Source organism: Pinus tabuliformis, chromosome 4_2 (assembly GCF_031772625.1).
Source record: "Pinus tabuliformis cultivar Carrire ecotype Pingquan chromosome 4_2, CPIR1, whole genome shotgun sequence".
Classification (NCBI taxonomy): domain Eukaryota; kingdom Viridiplantae; phylum Streptophyta; class Pinopsida; order Pinales; family Pinaceae; genus Pinus; species Pinus tabuliformis.
In genome coordinates this window covers 700,790,861-700,814,630 of record NC_142304.1, presented here as the reverse complement: position 1 = coordinate 700,814,630, position 23,770 = coordinate 700,790,861, and the positions used below count along the sequence as shown (strand labels likewise).

Sequence of the window (23,770 nt, the reverse complement as noted above, 5' to 3'; positions counted from 1 at the left end):
ATGTAGAGAATTCGAGGTACCCAGTTGAGGTGGAGGTTCCAAGGTAGTGTAACATCAATTGTAGACTAATCTTGAGTGTACAGGTGTTGCATGCAGTCAAATGATCAACCTAAGGAATTGCACAATTCAAATAGAGGAATTTCCTAAATAATAGGGGCTATTCCTCAAGGAACAATGCAAGGAAATAAGAGCTCAATCTGAGGCAAAATTTGACAATGTCTAGGTCGGAAGCCTTCGGTGAGCAGAGAGATAGGTTGTGCACTTTTAGGGTGAGCTTAGTTGAGCAAAGAAATTGTAATACATCTCTATTAATTTGATTAGTGCAAGAAGATTGGGGTTTTCAGCAGATTGCTTTGCCCAGATAAAGATTTGTGTTGCATGTGTATTATTTCTTCTCGCATGTCTAAGACTTTTGTTCTAAATTGTGAATTAATGTCCACCGAGTAGTAGAGTAGGTTTGTGTCTTGTGATTTTGATTAAAACTTCATGAGAAGTTGAAAAGCTACAACCTAATTTCTACATGGTATCATAGGAGGATTCACATTAAAGAAAGAAATTCAAAGTTGTTCCTCAGAGGTTCGAATTTGAAGATTAGTGTAGCGAGATTTCTTCAAATCTGATAAGATGACTTTCAATGGACTAAGGCTAGAGTATGCAATGGAATTCACCTCAAATTTTGTTGCATGGAGGCGGTATTGGATGACAATGGATTGCTAGAATACATTAAGGAAGATGTTGTAAAACCTCAAGCATCTGATGCCCAGAACCTTGCTTAGTGGAAGAAAGATGTAGCCAAGGCGAGGAGAATAATCTTGGAGGGAGTATAGGATCATATTGTCTTGAATCTCCATGGAAAAGAAACTTCGTTCATGATGTGGAAAGCACTAACATAATTTTTGAATAATAGTAATGACTAGAGGAAGTTGGCGCTCAAGGATAAACATTGAAGTATCAAGATGCAGAAGAATGACACAATTTTGCAGTATCTAAGCAAGTTTAAAAATTGTCATGATGAATTTGGTGGGGTCGTTGTTAATGTCCCTGAAGAATAATTGGTAAGCCTAGCCCTTATAGGCCTTCCCAAGAGCTGGAATAGCCATCAAGATTCGGTGAATGGAAGGAAGAAACTACCAAATTGGGAGTGCTTATGGTCTGATTTGGTACAGGAGGAAATAAGGTGGAATAAGAGAGATGGGACTTCATCCAAGGGCGATGATGAAGAAAAATTTGCATTGGTTGGAAAGGAAAAAAAGGGAAAGGGAAGAAATCCCAATCCAAGCCAGAATCCGGTCAAGGGGCCAAGAAGAAAGATTTGTCAAAAATTAAATGCTTCCATTGTCATGAATTCAGGAGGAGTAGTAGGTGAGGCTTTGACTTCATAATTCGAGCTTGAATTTACCCTCATTTCATGCAAGGCCAGTACAATTATGGGGTACGTGTGGTACTTGGACTCAGGTGCATTGTTTGACATGAGAAGGTGTAGATATTGTTTCAGTGACCTAGAGGAGAAATATTTGCAGATGAAGATTGAGATGGGGGGCAACAGAAGGAATAACATGATTGGGATTGGTATAGTCACATTTCAAAGGGAGTTGGGCTCCCCCCTTAGGCTCAAGGATGTTATGTTCATTCTGGGCCTAAAGAAAAATCTCGTCTCTGTTGCAGTTTTGGAAGACTGTGGTTATGATGTGATCTTCAACAAAGAAAAGGAATTTTTGAGAAACATAGCCATGGGACAAGTGAAGTAGATGTGGTTTCCTGTGAAGAACATATATACAAGTTAGATGTGGAGGATTGTGCTACATTGAGCACAAAGGTGGAGAAGGTGTAGAGCCGCGATGTCGGTGAAATTTGGCATAAAAGACTTGGCCATTTGCATCAAGGCGCTTTGAAGATCATGGAGAAGATAACAATATGCCTCCCCAAAGGAGCACTTGAGCAGCATGATGTATGCAAAGGATGTACCTTAGGTAAGTACACAAAATCCACATTCCATGACTGGGACAACAAAGCACATGCAGTCCTTGAAAGGATCCACTCTGATGTCTGTGGACCTTTCTCGACAGCCTCCACTGCCAAACGCAAATATTTTTTCATTTTTATTGATGACTTCTCATAGAGGTGTTGGATATTCTTTGTGCAGAAGAAGGACGATACATTCTCCAAGTTTGTAGAATTCAAGGCACTAGTTGAGAAAGAAATGAGGAAGAAGGTGAAGGCTCTCATGAGCGATAATGGAGGTGAGTACATGTCGAATGAATTTAAAAATTTATTTGAAAAAGAAGACATTTGATGATAGTTGACAACAACCCACAACCCACAGCAGAATGGGGTGGTTGAGAACAAGAATTGTATCATTGTGGGAGCAGTGAGGGCAATTTTGTATGATCAAGGCCTACCTATGCATTTGTGGGTTGAGGCATGAAACACAATAGTCTATTTCCAAAATCAGAGTCCTCATCTGATTCTAGGCATGATTACATCGGAGGAGGCTTTCTTGAGGAGAAAGTCGGATGTGTCACACTTCAGGATTTTTGGAGCCTATGTTTACTTCCATGTCTCCAAAGAATCAAGGAAGAAGTAGAACCAGAAACAAAATTGGGGCTATTTGTGGGTCACACAAAAACTCCCCACAACTAGTGTGTGTACTTTCCATACCTAAGAATGACACTTGTTCGAAGGGATGTAAAATTTGATGAAGATAAAGCTATGTAATTCTCTCTTGAGAGGGAGCTTCAGATCCCACTAGAAAATGAGATTTTAGCTCCCTCAGGAATTTTTGGAGAAACGACACATTGAGGAGCAGAGAAGGGAAACAACCACTCAAGAAGAACCATCTAGAGAAGGCAGAAAAGGACCAGGGAAGCTAAGAGACTTGTGCAAGATGCGAGATGAGTCATTCTCAAAGTTTGTAGAATTCAAGGCACTAGTTGAGAAATAAATGAGAAAGAAGGTGAAGGCTCTCATGAGCGATAATGGAGGCGAGTACATGTCGAATGAATTTAAAAATTTATGTGCAAAAGAAGACATTTGATGATAGTTGACAACAACCCATAACCCACAACAGAATGGGGTGATTGAGAGCAATAATTGTATCATTGTGGGAGCAGTGAGGGCGATGGTGTACAATCAAGGCCTACCTATGCATCGGTGGGTTGAGGCATGAAATGCAATAGTTTATTTGCAAAATCAGAGTCCTCATCTGATTCTAGGCATGATTACACCGGAGGAGGCTTTATTGAGGAGAAAGTTAGATGTGTCGCACTTCAGGATTTTTGGAGCTTATGTTTACTTCCATGTCTCCAAAGAATCAAGGAAGAAGCTAGAACCATAAACAAATTTGGGGCTATTTGTGGGTTACACAGAAACTCCCCACAACTAGCGTGTGTATGTTCCATACCTAAGAATGACACTTGTTCGAAGGGATGTAAAATTTAACGAAGATAAAGCTATGCAATGCTCTCTTGAGAGGGAGCTTCAGATACCACTAGAAAAGGAGATTTTAGCCCCCTCAAGAATTTTTGGAGCAACAAACATTAAGGAGCAGAGAGTGGAAACAACCACTCAAGCAGAACCATCTAGAGAAGGAAGAAAAAGGACCAAGGAAGCTGAGATACTTGTGCAAGATGCGAGGGAGAATGTGGGTGCTCCTTCAAATCAGCACAGGAAGAGAAGGTCACCAGATTGGTACATTGGCTACATGGCTCTAATGACTAAGCTTGTAGAGACTGAGCCACCCTATTTCAAGGAAGAAATAGAGAAAAATGTGTGGGTTGACACAATGGTGTGTTATAGACATATTTGGGCACTACAACCCCAATCACATATGTCCATCAACCAAGGGCTTCTAAACCCCTAAAAGTGTTGTTTCATACCCTAAAGGAACAGGGTTAGCTGATTACATCATCTCCCAGAAGTTCTCCATGAAAAACTACTCAGCACTGGTCAAAACTGGACCATACAAACTGCTCCATGCATAGGGTGCGATGCATCTCACCTATTACACACGGGGGTTGCGATGCATACTAGAAATCCCTTCTGTAGGGTGTGATGAGTGAGAGCAGACAAATGGCAGAAGCATTTTGCTAGGTGGAAACCCAAAGAATCTTCTAGAAACTGCTCATATGACACTTGCCTCTCTGAATTCACCCAGGGATGAGTAAGAGATCTGAAATCTCCAAGTGGAACCAAGAACTATCAGTAAAATGACACTAATAAAAATCCCAGAAGCTGACTCACTCTCCTGAAAACATCTATTTATGGATCCCTCATCCAAGAGATCCAGAGGCTGGAATGTTGTAATTTGCAAGGAAGTACTTTTGGTTTCTCTTTGAAGACATTGTTGGGTGATCTTTCTTTGTATGAGGTGAAGAGGGGTTTCATGCTGGGAGGATGATGCTCGATCAGACAGCTTGGTTGTAATCCTCTCTTCTACTACTTCTATCAATAAAGCTATTTGAGTTTTCCTCCATATGCTTGTATATCTCTGAATCTTGTATTTGCATATGCATTTATATGGTTAATGTACATCTGATCCTACATTATTTATGGTTATAGATCTCTATGCTTTGATGGTATTTTGTTGCCTTGACTCTACAGGTGTTCTTTGAAGTGGGACAAGTGAGAAAGGAGTGGCGAAAGCTCTATCAAGGGAGAGAGGAAACAAGCAAGGAGACTAGCAAAAGATTGAGGTTGGTACTCTCTGCTTCTCTCTCGTCTATCTCTCATAAAGGAAAACACAAGTAACTTTAGTTTGTTTGTTTCTAAGATAGCTACCCGTCTTAGTGGGACTAGTAGCTCTGAATGGACACTAGTTTTCCCGATAAAAAAATGGCGACTCCACTGGGGAGTGAATAGTTTGTTTGTTTTTCTACTGTTGTTTTCTTTATAAACCACAGATGGAGCCTGAAGTTAAGCCAACTAACCTTCGAACTGCTTTTGCTATGCAACTGCAAAGTAGATCAACACTGGTTCAGTCAATCTCTGAGTTGGTTTATGAACTGAACATCTAGCTTGCAAACATCCTAAGTGCCCTGGTGGTAGCTCAAATAACCTCATTAGATCAGCCCCTATACTTTGTGTTTACTGGCAATCATTAGCTCAGCCTAAATCCCTGAACTTAGCTGCAAACTGTGAGTGAAAACCAAGCTCAGTCTCGTCCCTGGTCCATCGCACTGTCTCTTCTTGGCAACCTGGATGCATCGCACCTCCCATGTGTTGCAGGTGAGATGCATCCCTGTTTCCCTGTGTTACAGGTGCGATGATTGAATGAGACTGTTTCTGCCTCTAGATTTTGGTTTTTCCTTCATTTTCTTCAGCTTTATTCAGTAGTTTTTCTGTCTATGATGAGTATATCTCTGTTGAAACCTTCTTCCTTTGCATTATTCAGCCTCCATTAGAAAGGAATTGTGAATGTTTTTTTTTTTTAATGTATTTTTCATCATTTACAGTTCTCCTTTGCAAATAGTAGCTTAATCAAACTGTCTTCCTTTGATTTGAAAGTGTTGCAAGTGTCATTTTCAGTCAAGAAAAAGAGTGTTACAAAGAATTCCTCTTTTAGATAGTCGAATACACTTTTGCCATTGTATTTGATTTGAATTAATAGCATTTCAAGTGTCGAAAGCAATTTTAAATTCAAAATCGCAAAGTGTCGTCTTAGCCTTACTTTCGTTTTTTGGAAAGAAAATTGTTAGTACTGTCGCTTTGAAAGAAGATATTTAAGATCTATACTTAGTTTTCTTTTTGTCATTCTCACATTAAGGAAACTAAAAAACAATACATGCATGTACATTTGCATTAAGACTGCATGCTGAAGTTGATTTAGGAAAATTGCATCTAGTGTGTGCTCTCTGCTCTATGTTGAAAGAATTTCATCTCTCTTTCCTTAGTAGCTAGGATTTTCATTGCAAAAAGAAAGTAAACGACTGTTTATCATCTTAGATTTCATATTTAGGAATTGTATATCTACATCACGCGATGAAACTTAAAGGCAAACTTATTAAGAAATATCAACTGTAAAATAAACGCTTTGGAACCTAACGCACAACATTTAGAAGTCTAGGCTAGAGACGTATTCCGGTGTCGTAAAGCCTGGTAACTATCGCTTTCATCATAGGTTGGGTGATTCCTCCTCTTTGAGATGACAAGTGCTAGTACGGACTTGTGCTCCCACGTACCATTGAGTATATATTGGGAGACCACAATAGGCTACATCCTTTATCCTTAGGAAGCTGTGTCTGTTGCCCTATCGATCGCAATGCACTAAACACAACATTCGGGAAGATTGACTGCTGTACCATAAAAAGTATTCTGCAGTTTTGTGATTGGTTTGGTAATACCCTCTGTCTAGATTTCCAGAGTAGTCACTTTTGTTCCTTTTCGGTCTCCTTAAAAGAAAACGTCCATCTGAGCACTTGTCACTTCAGGCTCATAAAAAATCGAAGGCAACTAGAGTCATCTTTAGCTTTTCCTCGACTCTTAAAAATTGAAAAAGCAAGTTGTGTCAAAGCATCATAAAATTTATTTTAATTGGAATAACGTCACTGTTCCCTTGTTGGTCTTAGGTTGAGAAAATGGAGTCTACCAATCAAATATTTCCCCTTGAGGGAAATCTCAGTCCCTTCTCCTCTTGGGGGGAATGTTGGTGCTCCACACATGGCCACATTGCCCCTTCCAGGACTCACAATTGGCCTGCCAGTATGGTTTTTCTCGACCTCTGTCATTCAAAACACCACAATTCCTCAACAATCCAATCAACAACCAGATGATGTTGCTCCCCAACCTTCTACTTCGTTTTTTTCTCCCTCTCCTTCTTCCTCTTCACCCGGTGAAGCTAGTCACACTAAAAACCAAGTAACTAAGAAGAACAAGAAAGGGAAGGAGAAGAAGAAGAAGAAGAATCCAACAACAAAGGGGGCAATTGTACATCATCTGGCAAAAATCCACACACTACACCTTCCAAACCTAAATCTCCATGTGTCATTTACAAGGGAGACCACTATCATCGAGATTGTCCCTGCATCCCATGGATCTTGAGGGACTGGTCTCCCTGCTTGCACAATCTGGTGTCTCCAACCACTGACGATCATGTTGAGAGCACACCGTCAACTAGTGAAAACAAAGTCAATGGAAAAAAAGGAGGATCCAAATTTCCTTGTAGACTGTGTGAAGGCGATCATGCCCTCCACTGTTGTCCCTTCCTAGACGAAGCTAAGAGAGTCTTGGATAACCGTCCTGCTTCACCGCAATGACTTCTTCCCGGATACAAGAAACTCTTGTCGAGTCCATCGCTAGTTGACAATCTGACTAACACGCCGTTGTTGTCGGTCGAAGTACCTATCATTGAAGATAAACCCTCTGAGTCCACACTAGACCAAAGTCAATAGGTCGAGACTGTAGTCGACCCAATCTTGTCTTTAGAGGGTCCACCTTCAGATGATACTGTCACCAAGGAGAATGAGAACAACACCGTTCAAATTATCTTCATAAACACAGACTCCGATGAACATGAGGGCAATCTACCCATTCCTTTACCGCAGGAAGGAAGTTCGTCAGAGATTTATCTGGCCGTTTATTCGGTCCCACCTCTAAGCAACCTAGTCGTTTCCTTTGATTGGAATCTACTCAGCAGACACCGCCTACCATCTAATATACCATTTTGAATCATACTACAAGCTTACAGAATGATCATGGTTGGTACTATTATAGATGAAGAGGCTTCTGTGAGTATCCTTTCCTCAACTGCTTGGAAAGCGCTTGGTTCGCCATCGCTTTTGCCTGAGATTCGAAATCTGACAGGCTTCAACAAAGGAACCAGTCGACCGTTAGGGATCCTTCCAAATTTGCCTATAAATTTGAGAAGGAAAACCATTCATATAAACGTGATGGTAGTCCAAGGACCTCTAGATTACAATCTATTCCTTGGGCGTGACTACATTTATAGCATGGGAGCTATCGTTTCCTCACTCTTTTGAGTGATGTGTTTTCCACATGAAGGCAGAGTGGTCCACCTAGTTGTTCAGCTTTCATTCCCTGTTTCAAACACAACTATTAGTCAAATGCCATCCTAATTGGTCTTTTTACACAAGGAATGTCTAATCAATCTCCAGTTCGTCCACCTGATGATCGCGAGTGAGTCGATGATTATGACTGAAACCTAGGAGGCATGCGCCCTGGTCTGCTTCGGTAGGAAAACCCCGGATATAAGGAAGGTTTCCACTTAGGAATATGACTAGTTTGATACCCCTATCCATTTAGGAAAATGGATTTGGACTGGAAAAAGATTCCCCCGTCAAAGGTTATGTGATTGGGACTGACAACAGTCACCTTTGTCCATTTCGATGGACATCGCCAAGGAAGTGTTTTATCTGTGACACGGATGGAACAATCTTGCTAATGCAAGAACTTCCATATGGTGACCTGGAAACTCTACTTTATACTTGGGGGCATGCAAACCTTTTGGCATGCAAGTGAAAAGTGACCATTTATTTTCTTAGTTTGTAGACTCTTAACCCTTTAAACTCGTAGGTTGGTCGTTCCTAGCTTGCATAATGAAAGGCTCAGGAGCAAAGTTGCGCATGGGGCAAGCTCCCTAAAAAATGAACCTACTGATAAGACATCCTTATTATATGACTGGCACAAGCAGTTTTACGCGAAGTTCAAGCTCGTTAAAAAATAAACCTAGCCATGAGCAGTTTTACGCGAAGTTCAAGCTCGTTAAAAAATAAACCTAGCAATGAGCAAGTGTTCCCATAGAGTTCAAGCTCATTAAAAAATGAACCCCACCTTCGGTAAATAACCATTGTGATCGCATAATTATCATCTTTTGAACCTTGGTCGTGTTCTTACCATCACCTCCACTCTTTTTTAGCCGATCATATGCCTCCATTTGATTGTTTACCCTTTTGAGGAACAACTGCGACGAGTGATTCTATTAGCCACCTTCTTTACACTGTCGTGATTGAAAAGTTCCAAACCTTACCTGGAACCAACTGCTATCCAAAAACATCACTCGTTCCTCAAAAAACGAGTCTCCTTTAAGCTATTTTCATCTGACTCGTAAAATATGAAAAGATTGCCAAGAAATTGGCCTCTCCAGCTCGTTAAAGCGATCAGAAGTGCCATCCCTCCTCTAGATTTTAATCTTTTTGGACCTGAGGGATTATTACACAAAAAGATCGAGTGCTTGTCTTGTTCGGCTCGTTAAAACTATCGAAAAAGTCATCCCTTTCGTATTATTTTATACTTTTTCAGACTTGAGGGATTACATTATGACAAAGGACCACTGGAGTTGCCTTTCCGTCCCTTTTAGACTCTCTAAAATTGAAAAGGACCGAGTTATCTTTGTCGTTAAACTCATTAAAACAATAGCGACAAACTTGTCCATGTAGACAAGAGCAAGTTTCACTGTCGCTAGGCTCGTTAAAACATAGCGACAGGTTTGCCCGAAGGGAAAATTATAGAACAAGCATATGTTATCCTCCTCAAGCTTGACAAAAATAAAGAGGTACTGGTCAACAATAACTGGGGAAAAAGGGAACAAAACTTGAATAGCTTCATTGGTAGCACGACGCTCTTGAACATGACACTTTCACTCTGTCACCATGATTGAGTCGGGTTGGGTAATTCCGTTCACCGGTCATATCACCGTTGGTCTATCGTACCATCCATCTTAGGGTTAACGCTACCAATCCATTTCAGTGTCACCGGTATGTTCAAGAGAAGTCGCTCAGAGAATTCACCAACCTAGCTAATGCCTCATCTGCTGCAATACCTTCACTCTCCATTTTTCATGACCACCACCTTGAACCTTATATCATCAGATCGTTTTCACCTCCACAAAATCATTTGCTCTGTTCCGTGTCGTAGATGTGGGATTCATTAAGGCCCTCCTACAACGAGTCACTTCTTGTCGACATCAGCTCATTATCCAAGAAGTTGACTTAGGGACACCCCTTTCAATACTTTGAAGCTTGCATGCCTCAATGGCAAGTTTCTCACTTCCGGCGACAGGTTTACATCAATGGCCTTCGACCAAAAGATTTTACATGGTGTTCGACATGAAATCATGTATTCACACCACGTGAATTGTACTGTAATACCTTGAGGGTCATCATCATTATCGCTGATTCCTCTCGCGCTTGTTAACAGCTTACATCATTAGCTGGTAATCAGGCGATGTCTTTCCATGTTCAACATCAGAACATATTTTCACATGGATCGACTTGTACTTCGGGCGAAGATTGAACGAGTTTGAAGACCCCGGATCTAGTTTCATCCGTCCAGGCTGTGATATATTCAAGAAAATAAAGACGTCAAATGTACATCACAGCTGCATAGATAATCATCCAAACTAAAGGATGATGGCTCTACCAGAATCATCAGTCTGCCACACTGACGATTGTTTGTCTTATGTACGTGAAAATGAACTTATAAAGCTGAGCATGGGAATGCCCGCCTCAGCTAGATCATGAAAATATTATGAAGATAATGTATTGTATTGTATCTTATTACAGGTCACCTTCCAATTTGAAAAACCTCGGATCCTCATTATAAAGAATTTCACCCGACATCAAAAGATTTACGACCTATGCTTTAGGGGGCAACTGTAATAGACATATTTGGGCACTAAAACCCCAATCACATATGTCCATCAACCAAGGGCTTCTAAACCCCTAAAAGTGTTGTTTCATACCCTAAAGGAACAAGGTCAGCTGATTACATCATCTCCCAGAAGTTCTCCATGAAAAACTACTCAGAATTGGTTAAAATTGGACCATACAGATTGCTCCATGCATAGGGTGCGATGCATCTCACCTATTACAAACAGGGGGTGCGATGCATACTGGAAAGCCCTTCTGTAGGGTGTGATGAGCGAGAGCATACAAATGGCAGAAGCAGTTTGCGAGGTGGCAACCCAAAGAATCTTCTAGAAACTGCTCATATGACACTTGCCTCTCTGAATTCGCCCAGGGATGAGTAAGAGATCTGAAATCTCCAAGTGGAACCAAGAACTATCAGTGAAATGACACTAATCAAAATCGCAGAAGTTGACTCACTCTCCTGTAAACATCTATATATGGATCCCTCATCCAAGAGATCCAGAGGCTGGAATTTTGTAATTTGCAAGGAAGTGTTGTTGGTTTCTCTTTGAAGACATTTTTGAGTGATCTTGCTTTGTATGAGGTGAAGAGGGGTTTCATGCTAGGAGGATGATTCGGGATCAGAAAGCTTGGTTGTAATCCTCTCTTCTACTACTTCTATCAATAAAGCTATTTGAGTTTTCCTCCATATGCTTGTATATCTCTAAATCTTGTATTTGTATATGCATTTATATGGTTAATGTACATCTGATCCTACATTATTTATGGTTATAGATCTCTATGCTTTGATGGTATTTTTCTGCCTTGACTCTACAGGTGTTCTTTGAAGCAGGACAAGTGAGAAAGGAGTGGCGAAAGCTCTATCAAGGAAGAGAGGAAACGAGCAAGGAGACTAGCGAAAGACTGAGGTTGGTACTCTCTACTTCTCTCTCATCTATCTCTCATAAAGGAAACACAAGTAACTTTAGTTTGTTTGTTTCTAAGATAGCTACCCGTCTTAGTGGGACTAGTAGCTCTGAATGGAAAATAGTTTTCCCAATAACATGGCGGAGGAATACAAATCCATTGTAAAGAATAGTGTTTGGGAAGTGGTCCCAAGACCAACAAATAAATCAATTGTGGGTTCAATATGGATCTTCAAGGTAAAGCATGCAGTAGATGGAAGTACAAAAAACTACAAGTTAGGATTTGTGGCCAATGGGTACTCTCAAGTTGAGGGAATTGACTATGAGGAGACCTTTGCTCTTGTATCAAGGTACTCATCCATCAGATCAATTCTTTCTCTAGTTGCACAGATGGGTTGGAAGATCCACCAAATGGATGTAAAAATAACATTCCTCAATGGAGTTATTGAGGAGGAGTTGTATATCAAGAAACCAAAAGGCTTTGATACTTTTGATTGGGATTTTCATGTGTGAAGACTCAAGAAAACATTGTACAGTCTCAAGCAAGCACCCCATGCTTGGTACACCAGGATCGATAGTTATCTCACCAGTTTGGGATTCACCAAAAGTGAAGCAGATGAAAACCTCTATCATATCTTGGTAGAAGGTAAATTGTTAATTATTGTCTTATATGTTGATGACTTGATTTTAACTGGTGATGAGCAGTTGATCAAATCTTGAAAGGAAGACTTTGCAAGAGAGTTTGAAATGAAGAACATGGGTCTCATGCACTACTTCCTCGAATTGGAAGTATGACAAGGTGATGGGAACTGTTTTTATCTCAGGGAAAGTATGCCAACGAGATACTTTAGAGGTTCTGCATGGACAATTGCAAACCCATGGAGACACCTCTAGTGACCAACTAGAGGAAAGAGGATGCCACTTCAAGTGAGGAAGTGGATGATACTATTTACTGACAGTTGGTGGGTTCACTAATATATCTTGTGAACACACGATCAAATATGTGTTATGTAATCAACTAGTTGAGCCAAGCTATGGTTAGGCCAACCAAATTATTTTGGAGGGCAACTAAGAATGTTCTACGATACCTCAGAAGCACTACCCAGTTTGGACTATGGTACAGATGGAAAAAGGGTATGAAGCTATGTGGCTTCACAGATGCAGATTGGGTGGGGAGTCCATCAAAATGAAAGAGTACATTAGGTGGAATTTTCAGTTTTGGGTCCATAGAGGTTTCTTGGTATAATAGGAAGCAAATATTTGTGGCACTTAGCTCGACAGAAGTAGAATACATGGTTGCAAGTCAAGTAACATGTGAGGCGATCTGGATGATAAAGATACTTGTTGGATTGTTTGGTCAGATGATGGATCCAACTGTGATCTACTGTGATAATCAGAGTTGCATCAAGCTCTTTGAAAATCATGTTTTTCACAATTGATCCAAGCATATAGATATTCGGTATCACCATTTATAGGAATGTGTGCAAAGGTAGATAATGTTGTTGTAGTACATTTTGAGAGAGGAACGAAACGCTGACATTTTGACAAAGGCCTTGTCAAGAGGGAAGTTCGAGTTCCATAGGTTCAGGATAGAGGTGGTTGATAATCATTTCTTGTTGAGAGGGAGTGTTGAAAATTGCAGCAATAAATTCTCAATTTGTTTTGCCTTGTTTAAATTGAGAAAATTCGAATTTCCACATCAACAAAGAACTCAGATGATGTTAACTTGTGTGACATGGCTTGTGTCACCCAGTTTACTCAGTAAATTCAAGTCGAGGAGTTATAGTTCAGTATTCATGTGTGATTGCTAATTTGTAGCAATCAAGGTCATTTATCTCAGGTTGTTTTCAATTAAACTAGTTCCAACTTTTGGAGGAATTGGTGGAAGGTCAGTTAAGTAGTGGAACTTTAGTCAAACTCAATGATCATCTAGTTAGCTGATCAATCAACCCAAAATAACTAGTGCATTCCGAGAATTTGAGTTACATGCAGTCAGATTCCAAGGAAGTGTAACATCAGTTGTATAATAGTCTTGAGTGTATAGGTGTTGCATGTAGTTAGATGATCAGACTAAGGAATTGCATAATTCAATTAGAGTAATTTCCCAAATAAGAAGTGTTAATTCCTCGAGGAACAACGCAAGGAAATAGGAGCTCAAGCTTAGGCAAAATTTGACTAAGTTTAGGTCAGAGACCTTCTGTGAGTAGAGGGATAGGTTGTGCACTTGCAGGGTGATCTCAATTGAGAAAAACAATTGTAATACATATCTATTCATTTGATTAATGCAAGAAGGCATTGGTGTTTTTAGCATATTGCTTGCCCCACATTAAAATACTTGTTGCATGTGTGTTATTTCTTCTTGCATGTCTGAGATTTTTGTTCTAAATTGTGAATTAATGTCCACATAGCAGTAGCGTAGATTTGTATCTTATGATTTTTATTAAAACTTCATGAATAGTTGCAAATATACAACCTAATTTCTACAGAGTTTATCCAGCTTATAAAAGTAATAATGATCATACCATTTCTATGTTAAAAATTAATTTTATGGTTACAAAGTCCTTGTATTTTAAGGTATAGGCAAAACATTGTTAAATACATTCTAAGCGTATTTTTTACTAATATTTAGAAGTTTTCGTTTAACCATATACAAAATGCAACCTCGCCAAATTAGAAATGTGATTTAGAGATTTTTTTATGTTTCTAAATGGATCGAAAATGTCAAAATTACAATACTGGTGATGAATTATTCAAAATCAAAGTTTTTTGTTTTACTATTTTCCTATGAAAATAGGAAAAGAAAGAGTGTTTTAATTAAAAGTTAGACAATGCCTTTCATATTAATACATGAAAACTATTGAATGGTTGAAATGTCACAAAGTGAAAATCATCACACAAAATTATTATTGATGATATCCTTTTAATAAAGATTTGATGTAATGATTTTTTTTCCATTCACAATGTTGTTGATAAAGTTCAATTATGGCTTTACTTTTGTAATATGTAAATTTAACATATATTGTGAATAGTTGGAACATAAGACGAATCTTCTATCAGATCAAACTATCCTTGGTTCCTTTTTGATGGGGTGGCTTAGGGTACCCCATCTATCGATGGCGCTAGAAGTGTTTTATATCTATTAGAATTTCATTCTATATATATTTTTGTTGTTGCTGATGTGAGGCTGCTACAAACAATTTCACTGAAATTTTAGCTTTCAAACTTCTTCTCTCTTTGGCCTTGGAAAACAATATTACAAACCTCCATGTATATGGTGATTCCCTCTTGGTTATAGATTGGATTAATGACTTTTTCAGATTACATAATTATCTTCTTCAACCTATTTTTTAGGTGATTCTTCTTTAGAAGCAACAGTTCATTAACATCTTTTTTGAACACATTTTCCTATCAAATTTTGGATTGGAGCTAGATGCTTTTCATATAAATAAACCAGAAGATATAAATGGGGAGATTCAGATTTCCTATATGACCCTTGGTAGTTGATATCATCCTTTTTGTTTCAACATTATAGACTTTATTTCGGTTTTTTATTGACTTATTTTCATAGCAGATGTATATTTTATTTTTTATGTAACTTTTTATGAGCATCTTCACATGTCTATTTAATGGCTCCGACTATTATTTATGGACTAATTTTGGACTTTCCCTCACTTGATGAGGCCTTGTTTATGGGTTTCTTTTAAGCCATTTTTGGTATGTTATGCATCCTTACTATGTAATTTTACTTTCTTAATAAAATTATAAGCTTTTTTTCTTGGAAAATAAAAAGGTCATAGTCTAATTGTTTTATGTTTTAGAGGTTTTTGTGATATATTTTTTGATTAAATTTTCTTGAAATACAAGAATTTGTTGGAAGCATAAGTTTGGCATGTAAACTCTACACAATTCGATTACTCTCTAGGGCATTGAATCCATTTATGCATTCAAAAACATAAAATATGATATGACAAAAAATTGATTTGTCCAAATCCAACACGGAATAATTAGAGAATGCCTTGTGAATAATCCTTTTACAGGAAAAAAACTCATTTATGAAATGTCATTTACATAATAAGAAAAAAAACTTTGATTGTAAAATAAAATTACTTTTTAAATTAACATTGACATTATTGGATACAATTTGTTCAAATTAAACTTCCCTTGCTTTCAAAATAATACTATATGAACAACTCTAAGCTTATAAATATATTATACATGGAGCATTTTAAAAATATGGAAGTATTTACAAAGGTTTTTTATTGCATTGGGAGGCACTCTCCAGCCCAATATGGAAGAGATGCTATAATATTATGTTATGTTAAACATTTTGACTCTATCAAATTACATAAAAATAAAATTGAAATTGAAATAAAATAAAAAAATAAAACAAAACTATTTAAAATAAAAGTAACCCCTCAAGGGAGCTCAATTTGTGATGGCCATGAAAATGAAGTGTTATGTACTATGAGGTTCGAAGCTCAAATCTCCCTGATTCACTTGTGTCTACGAAAGGGGCATATGTTGGCATCGAGGGGTTATAATGGTAGTGGTCATAATCGACCTCGTGTCACACGAGTGCAAAATCAGCCCAGTGGTCGATTCCTATAGTCACAAAAAAATTAAATTAAAATAAAATTAAAAAATTATAACAAACTAATGCTTATAAATATTGTTGTTGCCGTGGTTCAAGTAAAAGTGAGGTCATATAGCCAATTTATTGTTGGTGGTTTTTGGCCTCTAGTTTTTTACAACACATGGTGTTACCAATGGTGTGTGTGTGTGTGTCTATATATATATATATATATATATATAACCAACCTAGATCCATCTTAAATTTGGATCTATCAAGCACCGAGAGAGATCAAATCTCTCGAGGTGCAAACTTTTTCTCAAATTTTGCACTCAAAAAGGAGGTTTGCACCTTGAGGGATTTGATCCCTCCCAATACTTGATAGATCTAGAGCTAAGATGGATATATGCCGGTTATTTAATTTTGTGGTTAGAATTAGTTAAAATTGTAGTTTATATAGTCCTATTATGATTTATGATTTATTATGAGATGTTAGTGGTTATGTTCACTTTTGTGGATGCATCTTAATGTATACAATAATAATTGAGCCACGTGTAATATATATTTCCGTTTATAACAACATAGCTAACTAAACCCCGGATGCCGGTGGTAGATAGGAATTTAATGCGCATGAGCAGCCGGATAAGTAGGTGGCTTATCCGTATGGCAACCAGCGCCTTCACTTGTGTGATCTTATGGCAAGTCCTGGCTCTCAGGCCGGCGCCATTAACCAACTGGGAAAATTGAGACATTCCTTGCAATTCCAAAGATATGGATCAGATCCCCTGTCATTCCCCCATTTAGCCTCTCAATTGCTCCTGCCATCCCTCTGCAACAGAGCCGAGCCTTCGCACAACCACTGGAAGATGCTGTAGACTCTTCTGCTGCGTCGACCTGGGCAATGGTAACCATTTCTCCCAATCCTTTCTCTGCCACCTGTGCTTTGAGGTCTCAGCTCCTTCCTCTGGCCCAAATGTGAATTCCCCTGACCCCTTCTTCATTCCTTCTGTAGCTCTTAGATTGCCTCCAGAGCCTATTTTCGACCACTCTCAGCAATCTTCTAATCTCAGAATCATGCGACATCGTCACAGAATGAGGAGCAGGCATGGTGGTAGTCGGGAAGGCACCGCTCGTCCTGGGTCTCGGCCCCCTTTTGTCTCAACCTCCCTTTAGTTTCCTCGTCCCCTAGCCCCTCCAATTCCCACTCCCTTGTCAGATATCCGAACACTCGAAGTGGCTGTGGAAGACTAGGCACCAGTGAGGTTCGTCGCTCCAGAGGAATCACCCAGCACACCGCGACCACTGCTCCCTCTCAGCAAGCGCACTTCCATTTTCAAAGCGCCATGCATAAGCCGCTCATAATTGCCACCATCACAGTGGATTTCAAGGAAGTCCCTGCCTCCCATCTCGAACCAACGCTCAACTGGGAAATCACCCAGGAACCTACGTTTAGCATCGTTCCAGGGGAGCCGAGCTCCAGCCGCCCACCAAGAGACAAGGGAAACCCATCTATCAACAAATAGCAAATGCTGGGAAGCGAAGCCACCCGTAAGGATAAGGGCATTCAAACTAAGGACAGTGCAGGTGGCAGACATGCAGAGGACACTGGTTCTAAGGAATATGGATGGTGTCCGATCGTGGAGGAAGAGCCAACAGAAGCCACCTTGCAGCTGCATGCCAGGTTATGTGGCGAGCCTTGAATCCGTTTCTGATTAGTTTTGTTACATGTCATTTTGAACTTTGTTTCCTATCGGGTTATTTTCTGTTTTTTGTCTCCAACTCGGGTGACGAAAATTTTGAATTTTGTTCCCAATTGTCATATTACAGTGGAAAATTTTGAGTTAAGTTTTGGAATTTACAGTCTTTTGGTTACAATTTTTGAATTATGGAACTGTAGCCCCTACGAGGGTAGATTGAACTTTCCTAATTTTGTTCTCGGACTGGTTTCCCCATCTGGGGCAGTCACGATTTCAAGGTTTGATGCTCAGAATGGTCATACAACTAACCCAGTACCACTGAGGCCAGAGCCTCTTTGTACATTATGTCTTTATAAATAGATCAATTTTACTTAGAAAAAAAAACATAGTCTAACTAAAAGAGGAAATGGCTCTTTTCCATGCAATTTTCTAGTCAATTTTTCCCAAAATTCAGTATAGATTTTTAAAAATCATAAGTTTAAGTTGCTTAATTTGTAAAGATTGAGTGCCTAAGAATTTCCAGGTTGTTGAATTTGTTTATGTATTGAAAAATGTATTTTAAAAAAAAGAAATCACAATCTCGCTAAATATTGTATTGTCAAATTTTGAAAAAAAACTATTTTATCTATTAATTGAACTAGACCATTTATAATTATTTAAAAATAATAAAATAATAAATAATAATTATATTATAATATTATTTTAAACTTTTAATTTTATTATAATTTTTTTATTATTAAAATAAATATTTTAACATATAATTTAAAATCATTATTAAAAATAACTTACTATTCTAAAAATAAAATAAGAAAAAAATATATTTAAATTTGATTAAATAATTATTGTACCAAGAGACTAGCAACGTGTTCTATAAGTCAGTATGGGAAATGTCGTCATAAAGTTGAATAACATTTTTACATTAAAGTAAACATAGATTTATATTTTTAAATTAGAATTAGAACATATGTTTTCACATAGTTTTAAATAACATTATACGGGAAAATAATAAGATTTAGAGTGAATTTAGATTTATATTTAGAATATTTGTTTGAAAAATTACAAGTCCACTTTAAAGTATATTTAGATTTATGTTTTTAATCGGACTTCCATTTTGGGTTTAAATAAAAAATAAAAAGGATTGCTCATGGTAAATAATAACTATAATAAAGGTTTGATGATATCTATATGAGTAACTTAGAGAAGAGCCTCGAATGGTAGGGAACTTAGGGTCACGGGTTAGGGTTTGAAGCAGGTTTGCCCTGGCAAGCCTGCTACAGCACCAGCGGGTAGGGGATTTAGCAGACCCTGACAACAACACACTACAACATTTTGTAGATCGAGACAAAGGGAGGTAGGCAAGGTCTGACGAAGGCATGATGAGCCTGGAAGGGGGGGCGCGATCCCCTCCTATAAGAATGTTATAGCAGGGGAAGCGAGCAGAAATGGGACTAACAGAACTCAGGGAAAAAGGAGCAAAGACACACTGGTCATGGGAGCGCGATGGCAAAAGGGTCTTAGAGGCAAATGCTTGCTCAGAGCAGCAAAAAAAACCTAGGTTTGTCATTCCCAATAATAAACTGGAAGAATATAGGGGGTATATGAAAGATCACACATTGATCTATAAATTCATAGGAGCCTGGCCTACAGAGAAAGAACTGGTTAAATGGATCCAACAGCGTTGGCAACCAAAAGGTCACATAGATTTGAAACTAGGAGCGAAAGGATTCTTTTCAGTAGTTTTTTCTCACCTAGCAGACAAAGAGAAGGTCTTTGAGGAGGGGCCCTATTTCTTTAATAATGCTGGCCTATTCATGCGACACTGGGAAGAGTGTTATAACCCAGATCAGGAAAAAATGCTGGCGGCGCCAATCTGGGTTCGATTGTTTGGCCTCCCAATGGATTTCTGGGATCCAGAAATCCTGGAAGGAATAGGAAATTCGATTGGAACCTTCGTCAAGGTGGCAGACACAACAAGAAAAGGAAGGTACACTTCTTATGCCCAAATATTTGTTTACATGAATATAACAGAACCTCTCCCTAACTGCATAGAAGTAGATTATCATGATAAAATATGGCGACAACTGTTGGATTATGAGCACATACCATTCAGGTGTAGGAGATGCCATGAATACAGACACCTATTCAGATCTTGCCCCCAGAACATCCTAGAGAACACTCAGGGAAACAAGAAGGAGGAAGGATCGAGTAAGGAAATGGAAGGAGGCTTTCAGGAGGTCCACAAAAGAAAAAGGAATAAAAAATCGTCGGGTATCCATAAGAGTCCTCAGAAAGAGAAGGAGCAGGAAAACCAAAACAAATTTGCGGTGCTACAAGAGGAGGAAATGGAAGAGGTACTTGTGGAAAGCAATGAAGAACCAGCTCAGCCAAAATAGAAAGAAAAAGGGAAACAACAAGAACAAATAAAAACAGTGGAAGATAAAGAAGGGGGAATAAACAGAGAGCAAACAGAGCAGAGCCAGATGGAGATAGACACATAGAAGGAAAATTTTAGTGAAGAGGAACAAGTAATGAAGAGACTATTGCAGGAGTGGAGGCACTTGGATGAGAGGTTCATCCCAGAAGACCAAAAACAACTATACAAAGAAATGTTTCAACAATACAAACTAAAACGAGGAATGATAGTGATAAATCAACCAGAGCATCTTGGATCACAGGGAGGACAAGGTATGGAAACGGGAGCATCAGGTAAAGGAGGGAAAAAAAGGGGTAGAAGATCCATGAGTGAATCCATCCAAATGGTGGGAGAAATGCTCGTTAACTCAGGGAGAGTGGTGCCATTATCGGAGGTATTCCACCAACCAACCAAATTGTTGAAATGATAATCATGACCTGGAACATAAGAGGTCTGAACAGTAAGGGGAAACAGAGATACCTCAAAGAAAGATTGAGGAAAGATAAGCCCAGTGTTATGATACTACAAGAAACCAAGATCAGTGAATTAAAACTGAAGGAGATCATGGGAAACTTTAGGCCAAGGTACGAGGTAGTAGGACAAGATGCCATGGGAAGTGCAGGAGGATTGGCCATACTATGGAACCCAGAAGAAGTTTGTTTCGAAGAATGGACAAGTATGCCAAGAATACTCTCTGGAAAATTTAGAAATATTGGATCCAAAGAATGGATCCTTCTCTCAGGGGTCTATGGTCCTCATATCCCAGGAGAAAGGAAAAATTTCATTAACAACATGACAAAAGTGAGTGGTCTGTACCAAAATATTCCATGGATAATAGGAGGAGACTTCAATATGATTAAGTCCCTAAATGAAAAAAGAGGAGGAGTGCGCAGGGTGGATGCAGACATGGAGCTGTTTGAGGATACCATAAATGATTAGAGGTTAGTGGATATCACAACTACTAATGGAACTCATACCTAGAATAATAGAAGAGGGGGCAGACATCAAATTTCCTCAAGATTAGATAGATTCCTAATATCTGAAGAGATAGTAAGCAAAGATATTTTTGTGGAAGCGATGATATTACTTGGGATGGGATCGGACCACTGGCCGGTGAGATTAGAGATTGAACTCAAATCTAGCCCTAAAAACCGACCATTTAGATTTGAAGCCTTCTAGCTCAGAGATGCTAAGTTTATAAGCAAGGTAGAGGAATGGTGGACACAGAGTGGATAAAGGGGAAGGAATAGAATGCAAACGTTCCAATGCAAGTTAAAGGAAATAAAGAAAAAACTAAAGGAATGGAACCAACAGGAATTTGGGAACATAATAAAGGATCAATAGCAATTAAATCAAAAGATGAAGGCAATTCAACAAGAAATTATAAGGGAAGGGAGAAGTGAAGACTTAGCAGCAGAAGAGGGCAGATTGGTCAGCCAAATAGAGGAACAAAGGAAGCAGGAAGAAATCTTATGGCGACAGAAGTCAAGAGTGAACTGGTTAAGGGAGGGAGAGAGGAACACTAAATTTTTCCACAAAGAAATGATACAACATAGGCAGAGAAACAGAATTTTCTCCCTGAAAAATGAAGAAGGTGAGCGACAAACCCAGCATGAGGAAATGGAGGAAACCCTGGTGAGGCATTTCAAAGAACTTTTAACGGAACCTCAAGAGGAAAGACAGGAGGCAGCGCGCAGAATATGCAACCAGATCCCTAAGTTAATCTCTAGAGAGCAAAACCTTGCGTTAATGAGAGTAGTCACGATAGAGGAGGTTGAGGAAGTGGTGCAAGGACTGAAGAGAAATAAGGCCCCGAGACCGGATGGCTTTATGACAGAATTCTATCAAGCTGCCTGGAAATTTATAGGCAATGACATTGTAGTGGTGGTGGAAGAATCCAGAAGGAACCAAAAGGTATGTCCAGGCCTAAACGCTACCCTCCTTTCTCTCATACCTAAATCCTCTAAGTCAGACGAACCGCAAGGATTTAGACCTATTTCTCTTTGTAATGTTATTTATAAAATTATCTCTACAGTGATAGCTAAGAGACTGAAACCGATTCTTCCAAGTATTATATCCCCAGAAAAAACAGGTTTTGTAGAAGGCAGACAGATTCTAGATGGTCTAATAGTATCCCAAGAAGTGGTGCATTCATTAAAATCTAAGAAGATGGCAGGAGTGATGATTAAATTGGATCTATCCAAAGCCTATGATAGATTAAATTGGGAGTACCTAAGGAAAGTTATGGAAGCTTTTGGGTTTTGCAAGAGATGGATAGATTGGATTCTAGCAATGATATCTACCCCGGTCTTCTCAATCCTCCTAAATGGAACCCTGTCATCCACCTTCAATGCCATCAGAGGGCTCAAACAGGGGGATCCCTTATCACCCTTCCTATTCATTATTGCAGCAGATGGGCTAGGAAGGTATATCAAAAAGGAAGTACAGGAGGATAGAATCAAAGGGATAAGGGTATGGGGGAATGAGCTCTTGATAACCCACCAATAGTTCGTGGATGACATTATGTTATTATGTAATGTTTCTCTTAGGGAAGTAAAAAGGATGAAAGACATCCTGGATCTATTCATGGAAGCCTCGGGTACCCAAATTAACAAAGAGAAATCATGTGCCTACTTCTTTAACACAACTGGTAATGTCAAATCTTATCTTTCAAGAATGTTGGGATTCAGGGAAGGGGAGCTACCAACCAAGTATCTAGGTATACCCCTGGCAATCAACTCTTTAAAAATGGTAAATTGGCAGCAAACTATACAAAAGATCCAAGGAAGGATAGCCAACTGGGCATTCAGATCTCTAAACTTGGCAGGAAGAGTGGTATTAGTAAAAGTAGTCCTGCAATCCATACCAATTTACCAATTATCGGGGATGGCAGCCCCGAAAGGAGCTTGCTCCAAAATGGTGGAAATATTGAAGAAATTTATATGGGGAGGCTCTCAACAGCAGAAAAAATGGGCGTTGATGTCATGGCAAGGGATGATTAGAAAAAAGGAGGAAGGGGGCCTAGGACTGAGGGATCCATACCTCACCAACCAAATTATGGGAGCCAAGCTGTGGTGGAGGTGGATGACTGGAGGAGGGGACCTCTAGAAATGAATATGGATGAAGAAGTATAACATGCCAGGTAGAACGGAGGATATATTAAGACATACAGAAAAACTGTGAGGCTCCAACATTTGGAACTTGGCCAACGAGAACAGGGATGTAATCACAAACCATGCCTTTTGGGAAATAAGAAATGGCAAAACAACAAAGTTCTAGGATGAAGCTTGGCAACAACGAGAAAAGTTAAATGGAAAGTAGGAACTTAGAAGTATTCTTCAGTTTTCAAAAGATGCAGGATTAAATAGAGTAGAAGATTTCTGGAAGAATGAAAACAATGAGGAGAATTGGAGAGTTTGGAAAAACCCAGAAGAGTGGGGGGAAAATATAGAAGAAGAACAGAGAGAGCTCTATATGAAAGAAATGGAAATGAGAAAAATAACAATCAGAGCAGGACCTGATATTTTGAGATGGGGCTACTCAATGAAAGGAACTTTCTCGGTAAAGGAGGCATACGATCTAAA

The 23,770-nt window shown here is 39.0% G+C and overlaps 1 protein-coding gene across 1 annotated transcript in view; it reads left to right on the top strand.

The window, feature by feature from the left end:
* Nucleotides 1-23,188, top strand: part of LOC149171409 (uncharacterized) — a 44,703-nt gene extending 21,515 nt beyond the window's left edge. The window contains exon 5 of the mRNA XM_089425953.1: nt 22,877-23,188. Coding sequence (XP_089282079.1) covers nt 22,877-23,188 — 312 coding nt within the window. The remainder of the gene's footprint in view (nt 1-22,876) is intronic.
* The last annotated feature ends 582 nt before the right edge of the window (nt 23,189-23,770 follow it).